We start from the raw sequence: 20,652 nt of genomic DNA on the forward strand, positions 1-20,652 counted from the left end.
GGCCTGTGGGCCAAGGGTAAGTGCACACTGCAGGAGGTACTGAAGCACCATGGCTGAGCATGAGGCTGTGCTGGAGTATGTGAAAGCCCACCACAAAGCAGGGAGCAGCCCTGGGGAAGGCAGGAGCAGGTTTACCTCCAAAAGGACTGTGGCTGAGGTAAGGCCATGCTGGAGTGAGCAGCTGTGTTCAGGGGCTTCACTGTTTTTGGGGGTTAAGGCACAGCAAGTCCCCATAGGAACTCTGCCAGCACTACAACTGCACATTCCTACACAACTCCATGCAGCAAAAGAATCAGACAAGGTAGAGTTTAGCTTCTAGGTCCCTGTGTTGGCCTCAGCTCATCAGTTATCACATAAGCACTCAAAACATGAAACAAAAGTTGCTGAAACAACCCCCTTACTTAGGGCTTGGACTTTACCAATGTGATACTGGATTGCTAAAAAACTACATCTTACCCCTCACTACATGACAAAAGTACTGTGGAACAGTTAACAGTTAAGACCTGTTTCAATTTCTGACCTTAAACTGAAACTACTGTCACAATTTCAAACATTGTTAGTATCTCTTTAATATAGAGTACAGCCAGAGCTTGACTTGCAATACTGATTTTGAACCTCTTCCTCTTTTCTACACATAAAATTAGCTATTGGAGCCATCTGCACAATCACATAAGCATATCTATCCACCATCTCAGCCAGTAGTTGGACACAAAGGCAGGGCAAACTCAAATATCATGCTCAATGTTTACAACTTTCTTTTGTTGAGCAGTAACGACAAGATCTTTTACTTTGCTGAGGAACTCTAGGTTCAGGAGCTCAAATATGATATTGTAACTCCCATCTAACACTTCTTTAATGGCCAAGCAACTCCTTATCATTAGTGCCAAGCATATAAAAGAGAGCCCTTTATTGTCTTTCTATAGATTTATCAAATGGTGTTTGATTAAAACACACTTCAGGGACGTTTAAGAATGAAAATTCTGATTTATTTTCAATTAAAACCTTTTTCGTAGTAGTGATTTTATAGTGTTTACTAAAATGAAATTCGCATGTAATATGATAATACAGGGCTTTCCACTTTTAGAGGCTCTGCCTTGGAAGTAAGATGAAAGCTGACAACCTGAATTTACAACAGGATGTCAAATGATGCCCTAAATACTGCCAACTTCTCTTTCTGGTACTATGCTTCATATTCACACTTCCACCTGGTGTGTGAACTCATTACCTGGACCTCAAACATTCATGATGGCAAATGTCTGAAAAGTTGTTTTTCACATTCACTATTTCTGCAGGGTTGTGTAATCATTGAATTCCACTGGAATTTCATACCTTGTTGCTATTGTCTTTAACACATTTTAGAATAGGGTCTCAAACCTAGCAACCTTTAAATTAAAATATGGGAACTCATTCAAAGCAAAAAGACTGTCTCAACTTCCTGGATGATATCTCTACAATGGAAGTGGAGATCTTCACAATTAATAGAAGCTTTCTATAATAAAGGAGGAAATAGCTCCTACACAGCACACTCTCAGGAGCATAAATTAATGCACTGCATAGAAACAGCATAGAAGGATATTCTTTATAAAAGTGATTGAAACAAATAGTTTAGGCATTTCATATTTCAACCTTACCATCTCGTCTGTTGAGTTTTGCAAAGCTGGGACTGTGAGTACTGAAGAGCTCAGAGGAACTGGTAAGGGCAGCTGAAGGCAAGGGAGATACCAATGCATCATCACAATTATCTGAAAAGAAAAACAAAAAAACAAAACATACAGAGGTCATCATATGAGCAACACATACACCAACATGTGCTATCTCCAGGTGGTGTTTTTTCTACTTAGTAAACAAAGAGTGGACACACAGGAGCACACTTGTGCTTGAATTCACATGTGAGAACTGAAATTAACCCTCCAGAATTTCCCAGTCTGGTGGGACAACCATCACATGGGAGCTGCTGTTAAGACATCGAAGGCTCCAAAAACTGGAAAATGTTGTCCTTTCAGTGAATGAGATTTGATTCTCTACCCTGCAGTTAAAGAGGGCACTGACTCTTGTTGCAAAAGCCACTGGAAGAGTGCAGTAATGCCCTGGCAGCCCTGAGATAACATCCCAGGTGTTCTGTGTTCAGTACAATTTTTCCACAGAACAGGTATGTAATGTAGGAATTACAACGTCATATTTCTGTGTGGAAGTGACACATAGGAACACGCCACGAGGGCTTTTGCAACATGTAAAAGTGCGTCCCATGCTTCACAGGTGTCTCGGGCTGCACTAAAATCTCAAAACCTGAATACCTCCGTCATTTTTTCCCCAAGCTCACACAAATATGCAGGGCCAAATTAGCTTTTTTGACATACATGAGCAGCCGCTACGTTCTCCCCTCTTTCTTTCACAACTGTTCTGAGGACAGATGGGCTATGCTAATACTCAAATGGAATTTTTGAGCCCATAATGTTTGAACAGGGACAGAATTAAATAAAGTAAATTTTCTCATTACAATGCTGTCACATAAATACTCAAGAACTAATGCGGGATTTCAGTAGGGAATAATAATAATAAAAACCCCTCTCATTTTTAATTGAATCTCCCATGGAGCAAACATGGACCTAATTACTGGAAAAGGCCTGCAGGTCACCAGGATCTCAGGCCACCACAGTGTTCTTGCACTCAGAGAGTAAATATGCAGCTTACAAGGATTGGGAGGAGGGGGAGAAGGAAGGGCTACAAAAGACAATAAAAGCAAAACTTGCTTGATAGTTTAAAAATTATTTTAGATTATTCTAAACCTGAGTAATACCTTTTTCATATTGAGACAGATTACATTAAAATATTTCTCATCCCTTTCTACACAGACTCTCTAGAACAACCCAGATACTTTTGCAATCAAAATCCAGCTCTATATGAAGGAAAATCAATGCAATCAATATAATTTATATCATTGCATTGACTGATGGATCTCAAAAACCAAACTTCTATCCAAAACCCCTTCTATCTCTTTGATTCCCAAGAGCAAAAAGGCCTAGCGAGATCTGCAAGATAGATAAATTAGGGACAAGGCTGCACTGATGTTGTAGCCACAAGGATGATTAGCTAACAAAACAAGTATCATGGTCCTGAGCAGATTCCATATGACTTACACTCTTCGAATCTCAAAGAGTGGAGGGCTTGAGGTCTCCTGGTACACCATGACATCAGGCCATAACTGTTCTATTCGGACTTTAAAAAATCCCAAACAAAACACCTGTAAATTGAGGGCCTTAAATTCACTGTCACTCATGACCTGAACAGAAATTTAAACAAAGATTGGAAATGGTGAGTTCATGAGGGCACTGAATTCACCCAGACTTCTGCATTCTATAAAACCAGCAGAGGGGTTGAGAACCTCTCAAAAGAAAGTCTAAAATCCTGGTGGACAGATCTACAGGACTATTCAGCAACACTTAAAACATGAGGCTGGAAATAACTGAACACAGAGATTTCACTTTAAACACTGTGTAGATTGCTGGTTCTCTTCAGCTCCCTGTGGTTGCTCCTGGGCCACGACAGAACCCAGCACATCAATCAGCCTGTGATCCAGCTATCCACCACTGCTCCCCAAAGACAGGACATTTAAGGTTTTCCCTGGGACCTCCAGAGGCTCCAGGCTGAGAGGTGGCAATTAGCTCCTGTAACTAGGAGATGCTTTGTCTAAATTTCCATATCCTCTTCTTCTGTCCCAATGCACGTTCATCTGTATGTCTGCTGCTACAGAACTGCAATTGCATTTCCACACTAAATTCTGGGATCCTTATTGTGCTTTGTTCTAAAAAATAAATGGGAAAAAAAAAAAAAAAAAGGAAGAACAAACAGCTGAAATACAGCTAGGAAATCTTCCCTGAATAATACCTAAGTATAAAAACATGTAAGTTTAAGGCTTCAGGATTTAGAACAGCATTAAAAAATTGATGATAGTTCTGAGAGCACCAGGACTAATACAGCCCAACCTTCAACAGATAAGAGAATAACGATTGATTGACTCAGAGTACATGCAGGAATTTCCTCCAAGTGAACATTATTTTTGAATGGATACTCTGACACAAGGTCACTCTTCTGCCCTTCACTCAGTCAAAACTAACTTTGCACTGAATCAAGAGCTCTACATTCACAGACCTTCAATGCAGAATATGGCACAGTTTAAATAAAAAAAAAAAAGCAAACTCTGCAGTAAAGAATTTTCTACATGCCAAATGAAATTCCAGAGTACAGCAGAGTGCTTTGAGAGGTGCACCAGTCAACTTGTACATCCACTACAATCCAGATCATTTGCAGAACAGCACTGATATATCTCTTGTCAGAGATGCCAACATGCACACATATGACACTGATATTTCTTTGTAAAACTTGGCTGAAATAGGGTACAGAGTTCAAAAGGGTGGGATGTGCATGTACAGCAAGGGTCATTCCACTGGCCCTGGTTCCATGAGAAGGCAATACTGAAAAGCAAACAAACCAACCACCAAAGACACCTCTCAAGATTAAAAAACTCTCCAAGAAAAAAGGTTGTTATCATGTTTCTTTTTGTGATGATTGCAGACAAGAGTGAGATGAAAAATTTCATGCTTCTGCAAGATCAGAGAAGACCCATGATAAAACCAGAAGCAAAACCGGTGTAACCTGATTCCCACCACACACTCCCAGCACACACATTTCAAGAGGCTTCATAACCCCACCTTGATGTGGCAGGAAAAAAACATTATTTTAGGTTTCCCACATTTACAACTGCTTACCTGTAGCTCCTGATCTATTAATCCATTTGCTTTGGAAGTTTGCCTGTCAGAATAGAAACTTTGCATCTTGGAGTTAACTGCATTATACACCTATTAAAAACATTGGTTTTAACAATGAATAATTCTACACTACAGAACCATTTAAAACATCTGGACACTCACAAAAGTGCATTTACTAGCCAGTTGTTCAGTTGTTTTCTCCTACATTTTCCTTGACAAGATAATTAGCAAAGAAATCATGAAAAAGAGGGTCTAATTGTACCTATAAGTCAACTGTTTTATGCAAACCACACAACAATACAGATGTTGATTTGCATTTCAGAAAATGGTGCTGACCTTGAACATGCCAACTTCTGAAAAACAAACAGTTACTGACAGCATTTATGAGTGTAACTAGAACTTTCATAAGCAATCTTGCTTCTGGAATTAAGAAAAAGTTATATATATCAACCTGAATTTTCTAGGTTTTATTCACTAATGATTTTTAGAAAAAAAAAATGTAAAATTAACAAAAAAAAAGAAGAAATAAATCTATTATATTTTTTTTTTCATTCAATGAAGTTGTTTTATTTATTAGTTTTGACTCTTTCTTGTAGCTTTAATTACCCTCCAAATAAAAACAAGGAAATATCTTGTCCCTGTTTGCCCGTGTATGTTATTTTTTTTACAGAATGCTTTGAACAATCCCACAAATATAAATGTTATCAGTTTAAAATCATTCAAGTGACATTTAGATACTAACTAAATCTTAGGCTTCTTTGAAACATGTCAGATAATACCAACTTTAGCTAATAGTACATGAACTGGAATTTCAGAGAAGGCCTTTTGCCTAAATACCTCATTCAACTTTGTACGTTGTGAAGGCCTTCAACATCTGTGACATATATGAAAAAAAAAAAAACCTGAAAAATATGTATCCAAGGCCTAGAGAGACAGTATTTCAAATGTTCCTGAAGAACAGCGGGTTTCTCAAATACAGTAAACATATTATCAAAACAGAGTTGGCACAGAACTCAGAGATTCAGGCTAACTTTACTAGTTCTTCCAGGACACATTTAACACTGGTGTTGGTAGGCTCGGCATGATCCAGTTTATAACCTTCTTCAAGCCTGAGACAGCCTTCATCAGCAGCAACTGGTACAAATATAGAAAACTTCTGACCACTGGGCACTGAAGACATTTAGAAAATCACAAACCCCAGGAACCCATCATGGTCACACTATTGCCTCTTAGAGCAGGTCCTCACTGCAGGCCCAAACTGAGATGTGTTAACAAACCTGTCCTGCTCTGGTTTCCCTGGTTCACCTGAGGAGCCAGAGGGACAAAACACATTGATTTCCACTTGTAAGAGCCATCCAGAAAGGTCACTAACATTTCCTGAATGAAAGTTTTGATAAAGAGGACACCATTAGTCAAATATCTCCAGTCCCTGGGCTCCAGAGGTTTTCCAAACATCAGCCTCTAGCTGCTTTTGGTACTGCTGTACCTTCACCAGGACAAACAAGCAGAAAATCCTTTACTACAAAGTTTTTCATTTATTTTAATGTAGCAATACATTGTTTGTCAAGATCTCCTATCATTATAATAAGTAATTACTCATACTGGTACTTAGACCAGCAATCTCATATCACCATCAATGCAAAGTATCTGACAAGCCACAGTAAGACTCAGATCTATGCTGCAGCTACTCTATTAGCAACCACAAGCATCCCAAAATAATTATAAATACCATGAAAGCAGCACTCCGAGTAGGAACATGGTACTGGTGTCGCCTAATATTGCAACTGAGGGAAGAGTGGAGGACAGGACAGAGCATGCAAACTATTGACAGAGCAAAAATTGCCTTCTCTCTGCAAAATACAGAAATTGAAGATGAAAAAGGAGAGAATTACGGCCCAGAGAATGGTGTGGTTAGGTGCCATGATGGAGGCAAAAAGACAAATTCAGAAGAGGGTAACTGTCATGCCTCCTGCTCTATCACATGGTAATAAAAGCATTTTAAGGGCAGGTGCTTCCTGTAGGTGCTCTACTTCAAGAACACAGGGCCTGGCACATCACCAAACAGCTCCTGCAGTAGACCCTGCTCATACATCTCTGCTGAAGCAGATGCAGGAGGTGCAGTGAGGGCAGGAGTGCTTGTGGCCAGCTGTGCAAACCCCTGCTTGAACCACAGTCCCTGAATTTCAGAGGAGTTTAACAAAAGCTTCACAGGTCTTTAGCATCACAGGTCTTTAGCATACTGATAGCTATTTAAATATAAATATGTCCATTTTTTAATAAACATGAAGGAGATTTCAGGGTAAACCAGAGGCCTTGTAGATTAATCTTAAGAGGTCTCACTTGGAAATTAAAGGTATACTATTTCAGTGAGACTTTTGTTGCCAAGATATAATTTTATTCATTATTAAAATACCAGTAGAGTTACAGATGGTACTGAAGTTAAATTGTGTGCATCATTTTGATTGCAATTGTAAATTGTCTCTTGTCGTGGGGTGACAGCCTTTATCCCAATATCGTGTGTTATGTCTGGCAGCTGTGCCTTTTCCCCCACCCCCCCCCCCCCCCCGGCAGTCTGGCTGTGGCGGGATGGGGAAGAGAGGGGGGGGGGGGGGGTGGGGGGGGTGTGACCAGGCACTTTTGGCTTTTTGCTTTTGCTGCTTGGCTTTGGCTAGCTGCTGCTTGCTTGCTTGCTTGCTTGCTTGCTTGCTTTTTTTGCTTTTGCGCTGTTTTTTTTCTTTTTCTGTTGTTCTCTCTCTCTCTTTCTTACCCTCCCCCAAGATACTGGACCGGCTCCGGATCGGACCTGCGAGCTCCAGGATACCCGAAGCCTGCTAGAGAAGATTCGGCGCCCTCCACAACACAGTCTGGTCCCTTTTCTTTTCTTGTGTTGGGGAGTGTTTTTTTTGTTACTTGTAAATAAATAGGTTTTGTTTTCCACTTTGCTCCTCCGAGAAATTCCTTCCCGAACCCGGTGTTGGGGGAGGGGTGGTTGGAGGTTTGTTTTGTTCTGGGGGGCTCCCTCTTGGAGATTTCCCCTAATTTGTCCTAAACCAGGACAATAATTCTTTGGTGCGTTGGCCGGGAAACGAAGGCCAAAAACAGTGGAAAAAAAACCTATAACAATAATATTTTGGTTTTGGTTGTTTTGTGGGCATATTGGTGATTCATAATGTCATTTGGAGTGGAAGCTTGCCGGTTTTTCTGGTCCCTAGGGGCTTTTGAAGTTTTAATACCTTTGTGGTCCCTAGGGTTATTTCCTTACCCCAAAATAGCTCTGATGTTGTCCCTAATAAGTAGCTTTTGTAAGCGGGGGGCACTAACCAGAATAATCATTGTGCTGGCCTTATGTGTGATGATGTGTCGGATAACAGTGCTGGACTTTATTTCAGGAATGTATGGATTGTTGTCATGGTTGTGTACTCAGTTTGTTTGGGGAGAAGAAGAGGAAGGGGCTTTTCAGCCTTTGTCTTCCTTCTTCTCCTACAAATTGTTGACATCTCTATTAGAAAATACTGACTTTCCCCTGAGTTTGAAAGAAACCATCTTTCTGGCATTTAATTTATTAAGCCTTGTCTATACTGTCTGGAGTGTATATAAAATGAAAGCTGAGATTTCTAGAGGGGTTAGAGAGACTCCTGATTCAGGAGTAAAACAAAGCAGGAAAAATCTTGACTGGAGTGGGAAATGGGAAGATATGGGCCACACTTTAAAGGAATTTTCTGATCCTATAGACTGGGACTTTCCATCTGATCAAATTCAGAATCCAGTCGAGGTGGCAAAGTATTTGAGGGAGAAGTGCCATGGTAATACTAAGGAAGAAAGGATTACTGTAGTGAGCTGGGCCTTGGCGTTTGTTTACCGTACTCTGCTAGATACTGTGGAGCAGCAGATAGCAGAAAGGGAACAGGGAGATAAGTTGGTTACTATCCCAGTGACCCAGGCTGCAGCTAACATCCCAGGCTCCAGGCTAGCAGCTGAATCAGACAATAGGCCCCAAACCATGGCTGTTGCAGCTAATACAAGAGGTGGAAAGTGTAAAGACAAGACCGATCGGAAGGTGGAGGATGATGACGATGATGCAGAAGAAGGACCCTCACCAAAATCAGAGGCCACATCAAGGGGCACAGAATCTGGAGCCAATATTGACTCCTTTTCTCTGAAGGACCTCAGAGGCCTAAGAAAGGATTACAGCCGACAACCTGACGAATCTATTATTAGTTGGTTAGTCCGCCTTTGGGATGCTGCAGGGGAGGTTACGATTTTGGATGGTACTGAAGTGAGGCATTTGGGATCCCTGTCACATGATCCTGCCATCGATCAAGGTGTGATGAGGGGGGCTAACCCTCACAGCCTCTGGGAACGGGTCCTAAGAAGCGTAGCAGAACGGTACCTGTGTACTGATGATCTCTATATGCAGCAGACACGGTGGAAGACCATAGAACAGGGGATCCAACGCCTGAGAGAGATGGCGGTCGCAGAGCTCGTTTTCTCAGATGACACAACAACTAGGAATCCGGACCTGGTACCATGCACTCCGATAATGTGGAGGAAACTTGTGCGACTTGGGCCACCTGAATACGCTTCCGCCCTAGCAATAATGAAGCGAGATGATACATATGAGACTGTGCTCGATATGGCAAAGAAGCTTCGAGCGTACGCAGATGCTGTGCATGGCCCAACTCATGCCAGAATTGCAGCAGTGGAAACCCGACTGCAAAAACTAGAAGACAAAATAGAGGAGAATCATAAGAAACTCCGGGAAGAGATTAAGGAGGACCTTATTGAAATCTCAGCCGTACAAATTAGAAGCCCTGGTGTCCAACGCCGGCGCTCCTTTGATGGGGAGAGAAGGTACATCCCACGGGCTGAGTTATGGTTTTTCCTGCGTGAGTCTGGAGAAGACATGAGAAGATGGGATGGAAAACCCACCGCTGCTTTGGCACAACGGGTGCGTGATTTGAAGAGAAGAGAAAGTATAACCAAAAAGATAGCAGCTCCGGTCGCTCGTAGCCGAGATGTTAAGTATGACGATGACGATGACATGTCCGATCCCCTTGAAGGAACTTCCAAGGCATATGCCCAAGGAAAGAAGGACAATCTGGCTTAGAGGGGCCCTGCCTCCAGCCAGGAAGAGGCACGGGAGAACCGGGTTTTTTGGAAGGTGTGGATCAGATGGCCTGGCACATCAGAGCCACAAGACTATGAAGCATTGGTTGACACTGGATCACAATGTACTTTAATGCCATCGGAACACGTGGGGACAGAACCTGTTTCCATTGCTGGAGTGACGGGGGGATCACAACAGTTGACGTTGTTGGAAGCTGAGGTGAGCTTGACTGGGAAGGAGTGGCAGGAACATCCAATTGTGACTGGTCCAGAGGCTCCGTGTATTTTGGGCATAGACTTTCTCCGGAATGGCTATTACAAAGATCCTAAGGGATTCAGGTGGGCTTTTGGAATAGCCGCAGTTGAGATAGAGGGTATTAAACAATTGAATACCTTGCCTGGACTATCAGAGGACCCATATGCAGTAGGACTTTTGAAGGTAGAGGAGCAGCGAGTGCCAGTTGCCACCTCAACAGTGCACCGCAGGCAGTACCGGACGAATCGAGATGCTGTGATCCCCATCCACAAGATGATTCGAGAGCTGGAGAGCCAAGGGGTAGTCAGTAAAACCCACTCACCCTTTAACAGCCCTATCTGGCCCGTGCGAAAATCTGACGGAGAGTGGAGATTGACTGTGGACTATCGTGCCTTGAATGAAGTGACTCCACCACTGAGTGCAGCTGTACCGGACATACTGGAACTGCAGTACGAGCTGGAGTCCAAGGCAGCAAAGTGGTACGCGACCATTGATATAGCTAACGCGTTTTTCTCCATCCCTCTGGCAGTAGAATGCAGGCCTCAGTTTGCTTTTACATGGAGGGGAGTGCAGTACACCTGGAACCGATTGCCCCAGGGGTGGAAACACAGTCCTACCATCTGTCATGGACTGATCCAGGCTGCACTAGAAGAGGGTGAGGCTCCAGAACATTTACAATATATTGACGATATCATTGTTTGGGGGAACACGGCAATAGAAGTGTTTGAGAAAGGAGAGAAGATAATTCATATTCTCCTGGACGCCGGATTTGCCATTAAGAAGAGCAAAGTCAAGGGACCTGCCCGAGAAATTCAGTTCTTGGGGGTGAAGTGGCAAGATGGACGGCGTCAGATTCCTGCGGATGTTATTAACAAAATCACTGCCATGTCCCCACCAACTGATAAGAAGGAGACACAGGCTTTCTTAGGTGCTATAGGTTTCTGGAGGATGCACATCCCTGAGTATAGTCAGATTGTGAGACCCCTTTATCTGGTTACCCGCAAGAAGAACGACTTCCATTGGGGCCCTGAGCAGCAGCAAGCTTTTGTCCAGATCAAGCAGGAGATCGCTCATGCTGTAGCCCTTGGTCCAGTCAGGACAGGACCAGATGTGAAGAATGTGCTCTACTCTGCAGCCGGGAGCCATGGTCTGTCCTGGAGCCTTTGGCAAAAGCTACCTGGCGAGACCCGAGGCCGACCATTGGGATTTTGGAGTCGGAGCTACAGGGGGTCTGAAGATAACTATACTCCAACAGAAAAGGAAATCTTGGCCGCCTATGAAGGAGTCCAAGCCGCCTCAGAGGTGATTGGTACAGAGGCACAACTCCTTCTGGCACCCCGACTACCGGTGCTGGGATGGATGTTCAGAGGAAAGGTTCCCTCTACCCACCATGCCACCAGTGCTACTTGGAGTAAGTGGATTGCCCTCATTACGCAGCGCGCTCGGATTGGGAAGTTAAATCGCCCTGGGATTCTAGAAATAATTACAAATTGGCCCGAAGGTGAAAGCTTTAGTGTCGCAGATGAGGAGCAAGAGCCAGTGACCCGGGTTGAGGAAGCTCCGCCATACAATCAGTTGCCAGTAGAAGAAACACGTTACGCCCTATTCACTGATGGTTCTTGTCGTGTCATAGGGATGAAACGGAGGTGGAAAGCAGCTGTATGGAGTCCCACTCGACGGGTTGCAGAGGCTACTGAAGGAGAGGGTGAATCCAGTCAATTTGCTGAAATCAAAGCTATTCAACTGGCCCTAGGTATTGCAGAGAGAGAGAGGTGGCCAAGGCTCTATTTGTATACCGATTCTTGGATGGCAGCCAACGCTCTATGGGGATGGCTGAAGAGATGGAAAGAGGCCAACTGGCAGCGCAGAGGAAAACCAATTTGGGCTGCGGAAGAGTGGAAAGATATCGCTACTCGGTTAGAGAAATTACCTGTGAAGGTTCGCCATGTAGATGCCCATGTCCCCAGAAGTAGAGCTAATGAAGAGCAGCAAAACAACCAGCAAGTACATCAGGCTGCAAAGATAGGGGAGTTGAAGATAGATCTCGACTGGGAGCATAAGGGAGAGTTATTCTTAGCACGATGGGCCCATGATGCCTCAGGCCACCAGGGTAGAGATGCCACCTATAAGTGGGCACGAGACCGAGGGGTGGATCTAACCATGGACAGTATCTCTCAGGTTATTCGTGACTGTGAGACGTGCGCTGCCATTAAGCAGGCCAAGCGACTGAAGCCCCTCTGGTATGGGGGGCGGTGGTCTAAGTACAAATACGGGGAGGCCTGGCAGATTGATTACATCACACTGCCCCAGACACGCCAGGGCAAGCGCTATGTACTAACCATGGTAGAAGCCACCACAGGATGGTTGGAAACCTACCCTGTGTCCCATGCTACAGCCCGTAACACTATCTTGGGCCTTGAGAAGCAGGTCCTTTGGAGGCACGGTACTCCCGAAAGAATTGAGTCGGATAATGGAACTCATTTTAAAAACAATCTTATTAATACTTGGGCTAGGGAACATGGCATCGAGTGGGTATACCATATCCCCTATCATGCACCAGCTGCAGGGAAGGTGGAAAGGTACAATGGATTGTTAAAAACCACCTTAAAGGCATTGGGAGGGGGGTCTTTAAAAAACTGGGAGCAGCATTTGGCAAAGGCTACCTGGTTAGTTAACACTCGAGGTTCCACCAACCGAGCGGGTCCTGCTCAGTCTGAGCTCCTTAATATAGTAGATGGGGATGAAGCCCCAGTGGCCCATGTCAGAGGTTTGTTGGGAAAGACAGTATGGATCAACCCTGCCTCGAGTACAGACAAACCCATCCGTGGGATTGTCTTTGCTCAAGGACCAGGTAATACATGGTGGATAATGCAGAAAGATGGAACAACACGGTGTGTACCCCAGGGAGACCTGATTGTGGGATGAGACTCATATATGAATGTCATTGTTTGTTGAATGTGAGACAGAAGGAAACTGTAAGTGTCAAAGGTTTGAGCAAGTAAGATGAGAGGAATGCGTAAGTGTCAAAAGGTGTGAGTAAGTGAAATGAATGTTTTTTATTGTATGTTCACGATATGGGATAAGGGGTGGAGTGTCGTGGGGTGACAGCCTTTATCCCAATATCGTGTGTTATGTCTGGCAGCTGTGCCTTTTCCCCCACCCCCCCCCCCCCCCGGCAGTCTGGCTGTGGCGGGATGGGGAAGAGAAGGGGGGGGGGGGGGGGGGGGGGGGGGTGTGACCAGGCACTTTTGGCTTTTTGCTTTTGCTGCTTGGCTTTGGCTAGCTGCTGCTTGCTTGCTTGCTTGCTTGCTTGCTTGCTTTTTCTGCTTTTGCGCTGTTTTTTTTCTTTTTCTGTTGTTCTCTCTCTCTCTTTCTTACCCTCCCCCAAGATACTGGACCGGCTCCGGATCGGACCTGCGAGCTCCAGGATACCCGAAGCCTGCTAGAGAAGATTCGGCGCCCTCCACAACACAGTCTGGTCCCTTTTCTTTTCTTGTGTTGGGGAGTGTTTTTTTTGTTACTTGTAAATAAATAGGTTTTGTTTTCCACTTTGCTCCTCCGAGAAATTCCTTCCCGAACCCGGTGTTGGGGGAGGGGTGGTTGGAGGTTTGTTTTGTTCTGGGGGGCTCCCTCTTGGAGATTTCCCCTAATTTGTCCTAAACCAGGACATCTCTGTACTGGGATTTGAAGTTGAAAAGATTCACTGGTATTTATAGGCTAGATAAAATTCCTCTTAACATTACCCACTTAATGGCATACTTTGTTTTAAAGATATAAACCATGAGTTTTGTACCATGCCTCTTAACAGTCCTCAGGAGTGACCACTGATGCCTTTCACTTCATCTGTTTTTTTCCTGCCTTCTGTAGGTACAATTCTCCTTTGAAAAGGCAAAAAATACATGCTTGGACTTACTGTGGAAATTAACCTTCACTGTTACAGTCCAATGAGATGTATGTGCATGGGAGAAGGACGAGATTCTGTGAGGGGTAAAAAAAAATTACATACACAAAAGACACAGGAAGTGCAGTAAAATGGAGTATGGCTACAGATTTGGAAGAGAGTGGGAGATTATTTCTGTATCAACAGTCCCTACAAAAAGCCTCTCACAGGAACTACCACCTACAACTAGGTTCTACTACCAATTTAACGACCTTAGTAAATGATGCTTGAAAACATGACGAGAAAAATAAAATAAACCCCAAACAACCTGTTTTTCTGTAAAAAGAAATTCCTTCTTTTTTCGTTTTTTTTTTTTTTTTTTTTTTTCCTAGAGACTGGCTACACGTACATGCACAGCTGTGAACTCCATCTGTTAGCTGAAATGCATGGCATATTTTTCAAGATATAAGACACTAGAGAAAGTACTTAACAACACAATGTTCCTTTTTCTTTTCGTGCTATACTGCAAATAAATGCCAATAGTTAAGCTAATCATGAGCTTTTCGTAAGCAACTGTAAATTACATAAGTGTTCCTTCATATGCCTGTAAAGACATAAAAGTATTACTCAATCAGTGCATTTATAGAGTATCTTTTATGATACAGCGTGCACGTATAACCTTGTCACACAAAAAGTGGTCAAGTCTAATTTTGAATGACTAAGGGGCTCTCATAAAACTGATTCAATACTGGGTCTTGTTTTTTTACTGAAACAAGCATGTCTGCCATGTAACTTCTACTCATAATAATGAAGTAGAATTGCATTTGAGGAACAGAGCGACAGGGCTCAAACTATGAATTTCAAATAGCCATCAGTGCAGTTCCAGTAAACTAATATGCAGAAGCAATTCTTGTTTTGAGAGGGTGAAAGAACATCAGACTAAGCCAATTACTAACAAAATATAGTTAAAGAAGAATGATCTGAAGTGAAAGGAAGAAGTGCTCTCCAATTTCAGCTCTGTCATAGTCCATGTCATTTATGTGAGTCATGTCTGCAGATAAAAAATGAAGGTACAATCACTTTATCTTATACCACATGCTTTTCATTACATCACAGGCTTGTTGTCAGGAATAAGCTGTTGTCAATGAACAGCAAATCCATCACAGAAATCAGTTTTTGAAACTCAAAAATTACTGAAACTGCTCTATATGGAAAACAAAAAAGGACCACGACAAAAGGATTTGCTGACTCAGCCTCCCAACATTTATATTTCTATGAACAACCTGCAAAAGCATATTATTGTCCAAAGCTGTGATTTACTCTCAGCAGGTGTAGCAGCAGTTGCCAGAGATTCTTACTACTTTCTCCTCAGAATAAAATGCTCCTTGTGCCCATTTGCCTCTCCTTTACACATTTCTGATATCCTGTTAATGTAAGAGTGCTTTGATCTTTGACCTGAGAGCAGAAACCTAGAAAGCTGGCACAACAGATGAAGGGAATTTTATACCTGAAGCCTGCCCTTTTGACATTCAACAAACTTTAGAGAACAGACAGTATGAATCCCCTCACACCATGGTAGGGAAATGTATCCTGAGATTACCTTGCTGTACAGGAAAACACAGGCAAGTGACTTTGTCAGCACAGGGCAGTTTTTGCTACATTATAAAAAAAATAAAATCTATGAACATGGAGGCCCTTTTCTCTTTTCTCTGGCCACACAGCATCACATTATCACAAGCATTCTTTTTACCTTGGCCTAGATGAGACTTATTACTCATGCATTTCAAACAAAGTTTGAAAGTTTCTTTATACTAAAGATCAAGACTGTCTTTTAACATTTCAAAAGTTTTAGCAACATTCACAAAAAGAGAAACTTGATGCCCTTCAAAAGCATCAGACTCTGCTACAAGCATGCTCTGTTCACCAGAGGCCATCACTGAAGGAGTTCAGGGCACCACCCATTACGCCATGGATTCTAAAACCAGAATAGTACATGCTTTAAGATATCGCAATACAATTAAAACAACACTGAATGTGCAGGAAAAAAATAGTAATGTATGTGCACCCATCAGCAAGGCTGCCAGGATCATTATTAGAAGAAAAACACAAGAAAGATCAGAGCCAGTTGGGCTGAGTTCTGTAGACAGTCACCTACAGAAAATTAAAATGCAGTGGGGGTACAGCAGATTTTCTGCTGATGTTACTCAGTGTTAAAATTGTTCAGGAATTCACTGGTGAAGCAGTTTTTCTGTTTTGCAAATACAATTTTTTAAATGGAATGTAAATACCTGTTTCACTGAGAATAAGGTTTATTGATGAAAAACCCAAACAAATGAGCAGAAGAGAAATAAGAAAAACTTCTGCACAAAAGAAGCAGCACATGGTTTATCATGACAAGAACATGAAAACCAGTTTGGGAAACACAAGTACTTTATTTGCAGATGGGAGAAAATGACCATTTCAGATAACTAACACCACTAATAAAAAAATATTAATTTTCTAGTAAAATTTGGAAAAATAATTGTATCAATTATTAAAGTAGAGCCATTATATCTTCTACCACTTAATGATCAGCAAAATGAGGCAGAAACATAGTTCTGTCTGCTTAACATCACAGAACAGAATCACAGAATCATTAAGGTTGAAAAAGACCTCCAAGAGCATTGAGTCAAACCTCTGACTGAACATCACCTCATCATCTAAGCAAGAGCTGAGCCATGTCCAGTCATTTCTTGAACACTTCCAGGGATGGTGACTCCACCACTTCCCTGGGCAGCCCATTCCAATGCTTAACCACCCTGTCAGTAAAGAATCTCTTTCTAATTTCCAGCCTGAACTTCCCCTGGCACAGCCTGAGGCTGTTTCCTCTTGTCTTGTTATTGGTTTCCTGGGAGAGAGGCCAACCCACACCTGGCTGCAACCCCCTTTCAGGTAGCTGTAGTTAGTGATGAGGACTCCCCTGAATCTTCTTTTCTCCAGGCTTTTCTCCCACCTCTCCAAGCTGAGGAATCTTTCATAGAGATGGACATTTATGCTATTCCTCACATTTTGAGTCACCTTAAAATTTAGCGTGCTTGTGGAAGCACTGCTACAAACTTCCGTGGAGCAGCCCAACACCAACTGCTTGTCACCATCACACCTGTGACCACGGACACCTAAGATCAGACCTGTAAGGGAAGACTCTGCTGCCTTTTTAGAGATGCACAGTGTAGCTGGGATACCTTAGAGAATGAAAACAAGAATCCAATTACCATGACAGACTTCCTTTTGGGGAGTCACACGATTTTCACTAATTCACTGATGAATGCAAGAAGGAAAATTTAATGAAGAATCAGCTCTTTGTAAGTTCTTGTCTTGTCTTCTTCCCCAGCTCAGTACCGTAGTTCACATGCTCCCAGTTTCCTTGAAATCATACAGTTTACCCCCACCTTTGAGAAAGACCCAGGAGTATCTGCATAAGCGTGATGCCTCATTCCCATTCTCTCTCTTTTTAACTCAACCACTGCTTCAGAAGAGCAATGAGGTTGGACAACATCCATCATGTGGGAAACTCAATCAGGCAGCAGCTTTTGCCTTCCTAAAGGTGATGTTTCTGCTCCCATGGACCTCTATGGAAAAGGGCTTATTTATAAAGGCAGACCTTGCAAAGACTTTCAGACTGCCATAACTTAATGCCGTAACTTTGTCTGGTAAGGTTATATTGTGCACATCTAAATTTAGAGCTGCTATCTGTAAGCAAACAACAGAGGCAGATTGTGGAATGCTGATGAATTTCACAGGCATGCCCAGCTAACAATGCAGAGCAATTTAAAAGCCATCAATAACCAAGAGGTTGTCCCCTGAATTTTCAAATCAATCATGATAAAATGAATTCCATTTTTATTTTCCCTTTGAATCTTTGGTGAACTCATGGATAAAACTGATTAAAGGGGAAAGAATACACAGCATGGAATTCACTAAATGTGTTCTGTTTGGAGGGGTTCACAAAATGTTTTCAGTTTGGAAGAGAGTCTCTTCAAATTGTGCAACATGCAGGATGGCACACTGAAAACCAATTATAACTGTGAGAGTTTCAGTGCATCCCATAAGGCTGAGAGAATGTTCAATTTGCAGGCTGTGAGCAAGGATTAACAGAGATGAAGGTGGCAGTAAGTGCCCATGTACCATTGCATTTAAATGTAATGTCATTTCAAGGGATGATAAGTAATCATTTCATGTCTCAATAACCTCCAACAAAAATGTCTTATTTAGCCCCGAAACACCAATTTTTAAGACTCTTCTATGCAAGTTAATGGTTTAGATAAGAGACAGGATTGAAAAAAGTTCAAAATTCCCCTTCTAAAGCAAGGTGAATGCAGCTTTGATGTCAGTTTAAAGATGAAAATTTTCTTCCAGGCATTTCTCAGGGCACTGTGCTCTCTCTTTATCAGTCACAGTGGCGTTTTTAGTGCCACAGGAGAAAAGAAACATAGAGATCTCTTAGATTTAGCATGATAGCAAACAAGCAAGACAGTTTATACACAAACTTTTCTAACTACCTTTGATTATTTTGAGAATCATTATTTGAGACTATATTGATGTTACAGTCTTCATTGCAAATTTATGCAATCTAAGGTTCTAATCCCATGCTCTGAACAAGACGCATGGCACTGTATGACCACAGTCCTCAGCCTTTACATCTCTGTAATTCTGGCCCATAACTCAAACCCACTTCAGCATCTCTGTCATTGTATTTTCTTTGGAAGTGGAAGCTATTTCCTAACCCTCTGCAAAACATATCTGCTAATTATCATGATAATTTGAACCCATATAGTGTTCTCTGCATTATTTTTCAGAGACAGTAACTCCTGGATTTAACACAGAACACGGAAGGTGGAGGAGAAAACTCTCATAAGCAATGTGAATACAGAGTAAGAAAAAAAACAAGAGAAAAGGACATACCCAGAACAAGTAGGACTCTCCACATGAGGATTATGCAGAACTTGCTCCGCAGCAAGTTTACATACATTAATAACAGAATTAATAAATAACAGCTATAAAATACACTAAGGATTGCAGCACAGTATTTCTTTCACATGGGAGTAAACAAAACTAGAATTCTTAAAAATTCTTTAAAAAACAGTGGAAATTCAAGCAACTAAAAAAACCAAAATGGCAAAATTCAACAAGATGGCAGTTTTGATTTAAAGTATAGATAAATGTATCAGTTTGAAGACCAGCAGAACTCTAGCGTCAGCTACCTTTTGTTTTGTCTAAAGAGGCTATTTTTCATCCAACAAGGAAAAAGGTTCACTTTCTATCAACAGTTATTTGCAAGAAACTTTGCAAACAAAAAAATATAGAAGCCTCAATTAAAGAACAAAAAATCAAAACAACCAAACTCCTGTGTTTCACTGTCCCCTGTCACAAACAGCATACAAACCTTAGCCATCTTTGCAAAGTTACCATAAGAAGCCTTTCTAGATACAGTTGTCAGATGTAGAACAATTTGGGTAATAATTTGATAACTTTATTTTCAGATATGGCAAACAGACAACTCCCCCATGCTCCCTAATTGCATGTCATTTTGTTTAGACAGATCCAATTCCTTCAATACTGAATGACTAGCTCAAATGCTTTCACATATAATTATGGCTCAATCCAGACACACTTTTTAAAAACAAAGCAACTGTATATATTAGGGTAATAATCTTTTAAACAAGGAAGAGAGCTCAGCTGTGTATTTTCTTACTCATTTTAAATCAAATTCAGATCCTGCTTGGATTTCTGCTGGTTCAAATCCCATTTTAATACACAAACTCCCACAGGTTTTATCTCTTCAACAAAGCAATTAATAAAGTGTGGCTCAGGCCATTAAAGGTTTGTTTTATGCCCCTCTCAATCCCTTGAGATAAATAGAAATTGATGTTTATTTTGAGCCTTTTGAAATCCAAATAATTTCTGCAAAGTCCTGCAGCCCTGAAACTAAAATCTAATTACCTGAAAGTGTTTGCAGATGTAAGTATACATTCAAACTCCCTCTTCTATGTGGCAAGCTTTTTAAAGATCAAAGAGTTACCTCTAGCCTTGAGGCTCCTTATTTGAAAATGCACATTAACATTTAATGGTGTCACATTCCAAAGCCCTGCACATAGCTTTGAAACATATCCCTCAGTGGTGGAAACAGCTTTCCCTGCTGCTAGCACTAATCAAAGGAACAGGAATATACTTTCAGAAGATCCATGGCCAATGTCTCCAACACAAGAAATGCAAAGCATGGTTATCTCACAAGCAGTTATTTGCAGCATCATAACCCAGTATATCAGCCCAATGAAAAGGTGAAGAGGATTTGCCCCAGAGGAGCCAACAAGCAGATCTCACTGCTCTCCTTGCCACTGAAGAGGATCACTCATGAAACTCAGAATCAAAGAGTGGCTGAGGTTGGGAGGGAGCCCAGGAGATCACACAGGGTTCCCTACAGCAGCTTGTCCAACACCAGGCTCAGACTCACATTTGTTTTAGCAAGGCTCCTCCCTAATTCTTAGGGGCAGAGAAACCAGCTTGAGTTTGTATATTCAGTAAGTCTATCCTTTCATACAACAAAATGTGGTATTCAGGAATAACAAAGTTCTTGTGGTGTCCTGATGGCTTTAATTTGGAGAAAC

General features: G+C 42.0%; 1 protein-coding gene across 1 annotated transcript in view; it reads right to left on the minus strand.

The window, feature by feature from the left end:
• The window catches only part of CNTNAP5 (contactin associated protein family member 5), a 275,001-nt gene that overhangs the window by 197,587 nt on the left and 56,762 nt on the right, over window positions 1-20,652 (minus strand). The window contains exon 2 of the mRNA XM_074548748.1: window positions 1,632-1,742. Coding sequence (XP_074404849.1) covers window positions 1,632-1,742 — 111 coding nt within the window. The remainder of the gene's footprint in view (window positions 1-1,631; window positions 1,743-20,652) is intronic.

The sequence above is a fragment of the Zonotrichia albicollis genome, chromosome 10 (genome assembly GCF_047830755.1).
Source record: "Zonotrichia albicollis isolate bZonAlb1 chromosome 10, bZonAlb1.hap1, whole genome shotgun sequence".
NCBI lineage: Eukaryota > Metazoa > Chordata > Aves > Passeriformes > Passerellidae > Zonotrichia > Zonotrichia albicollis.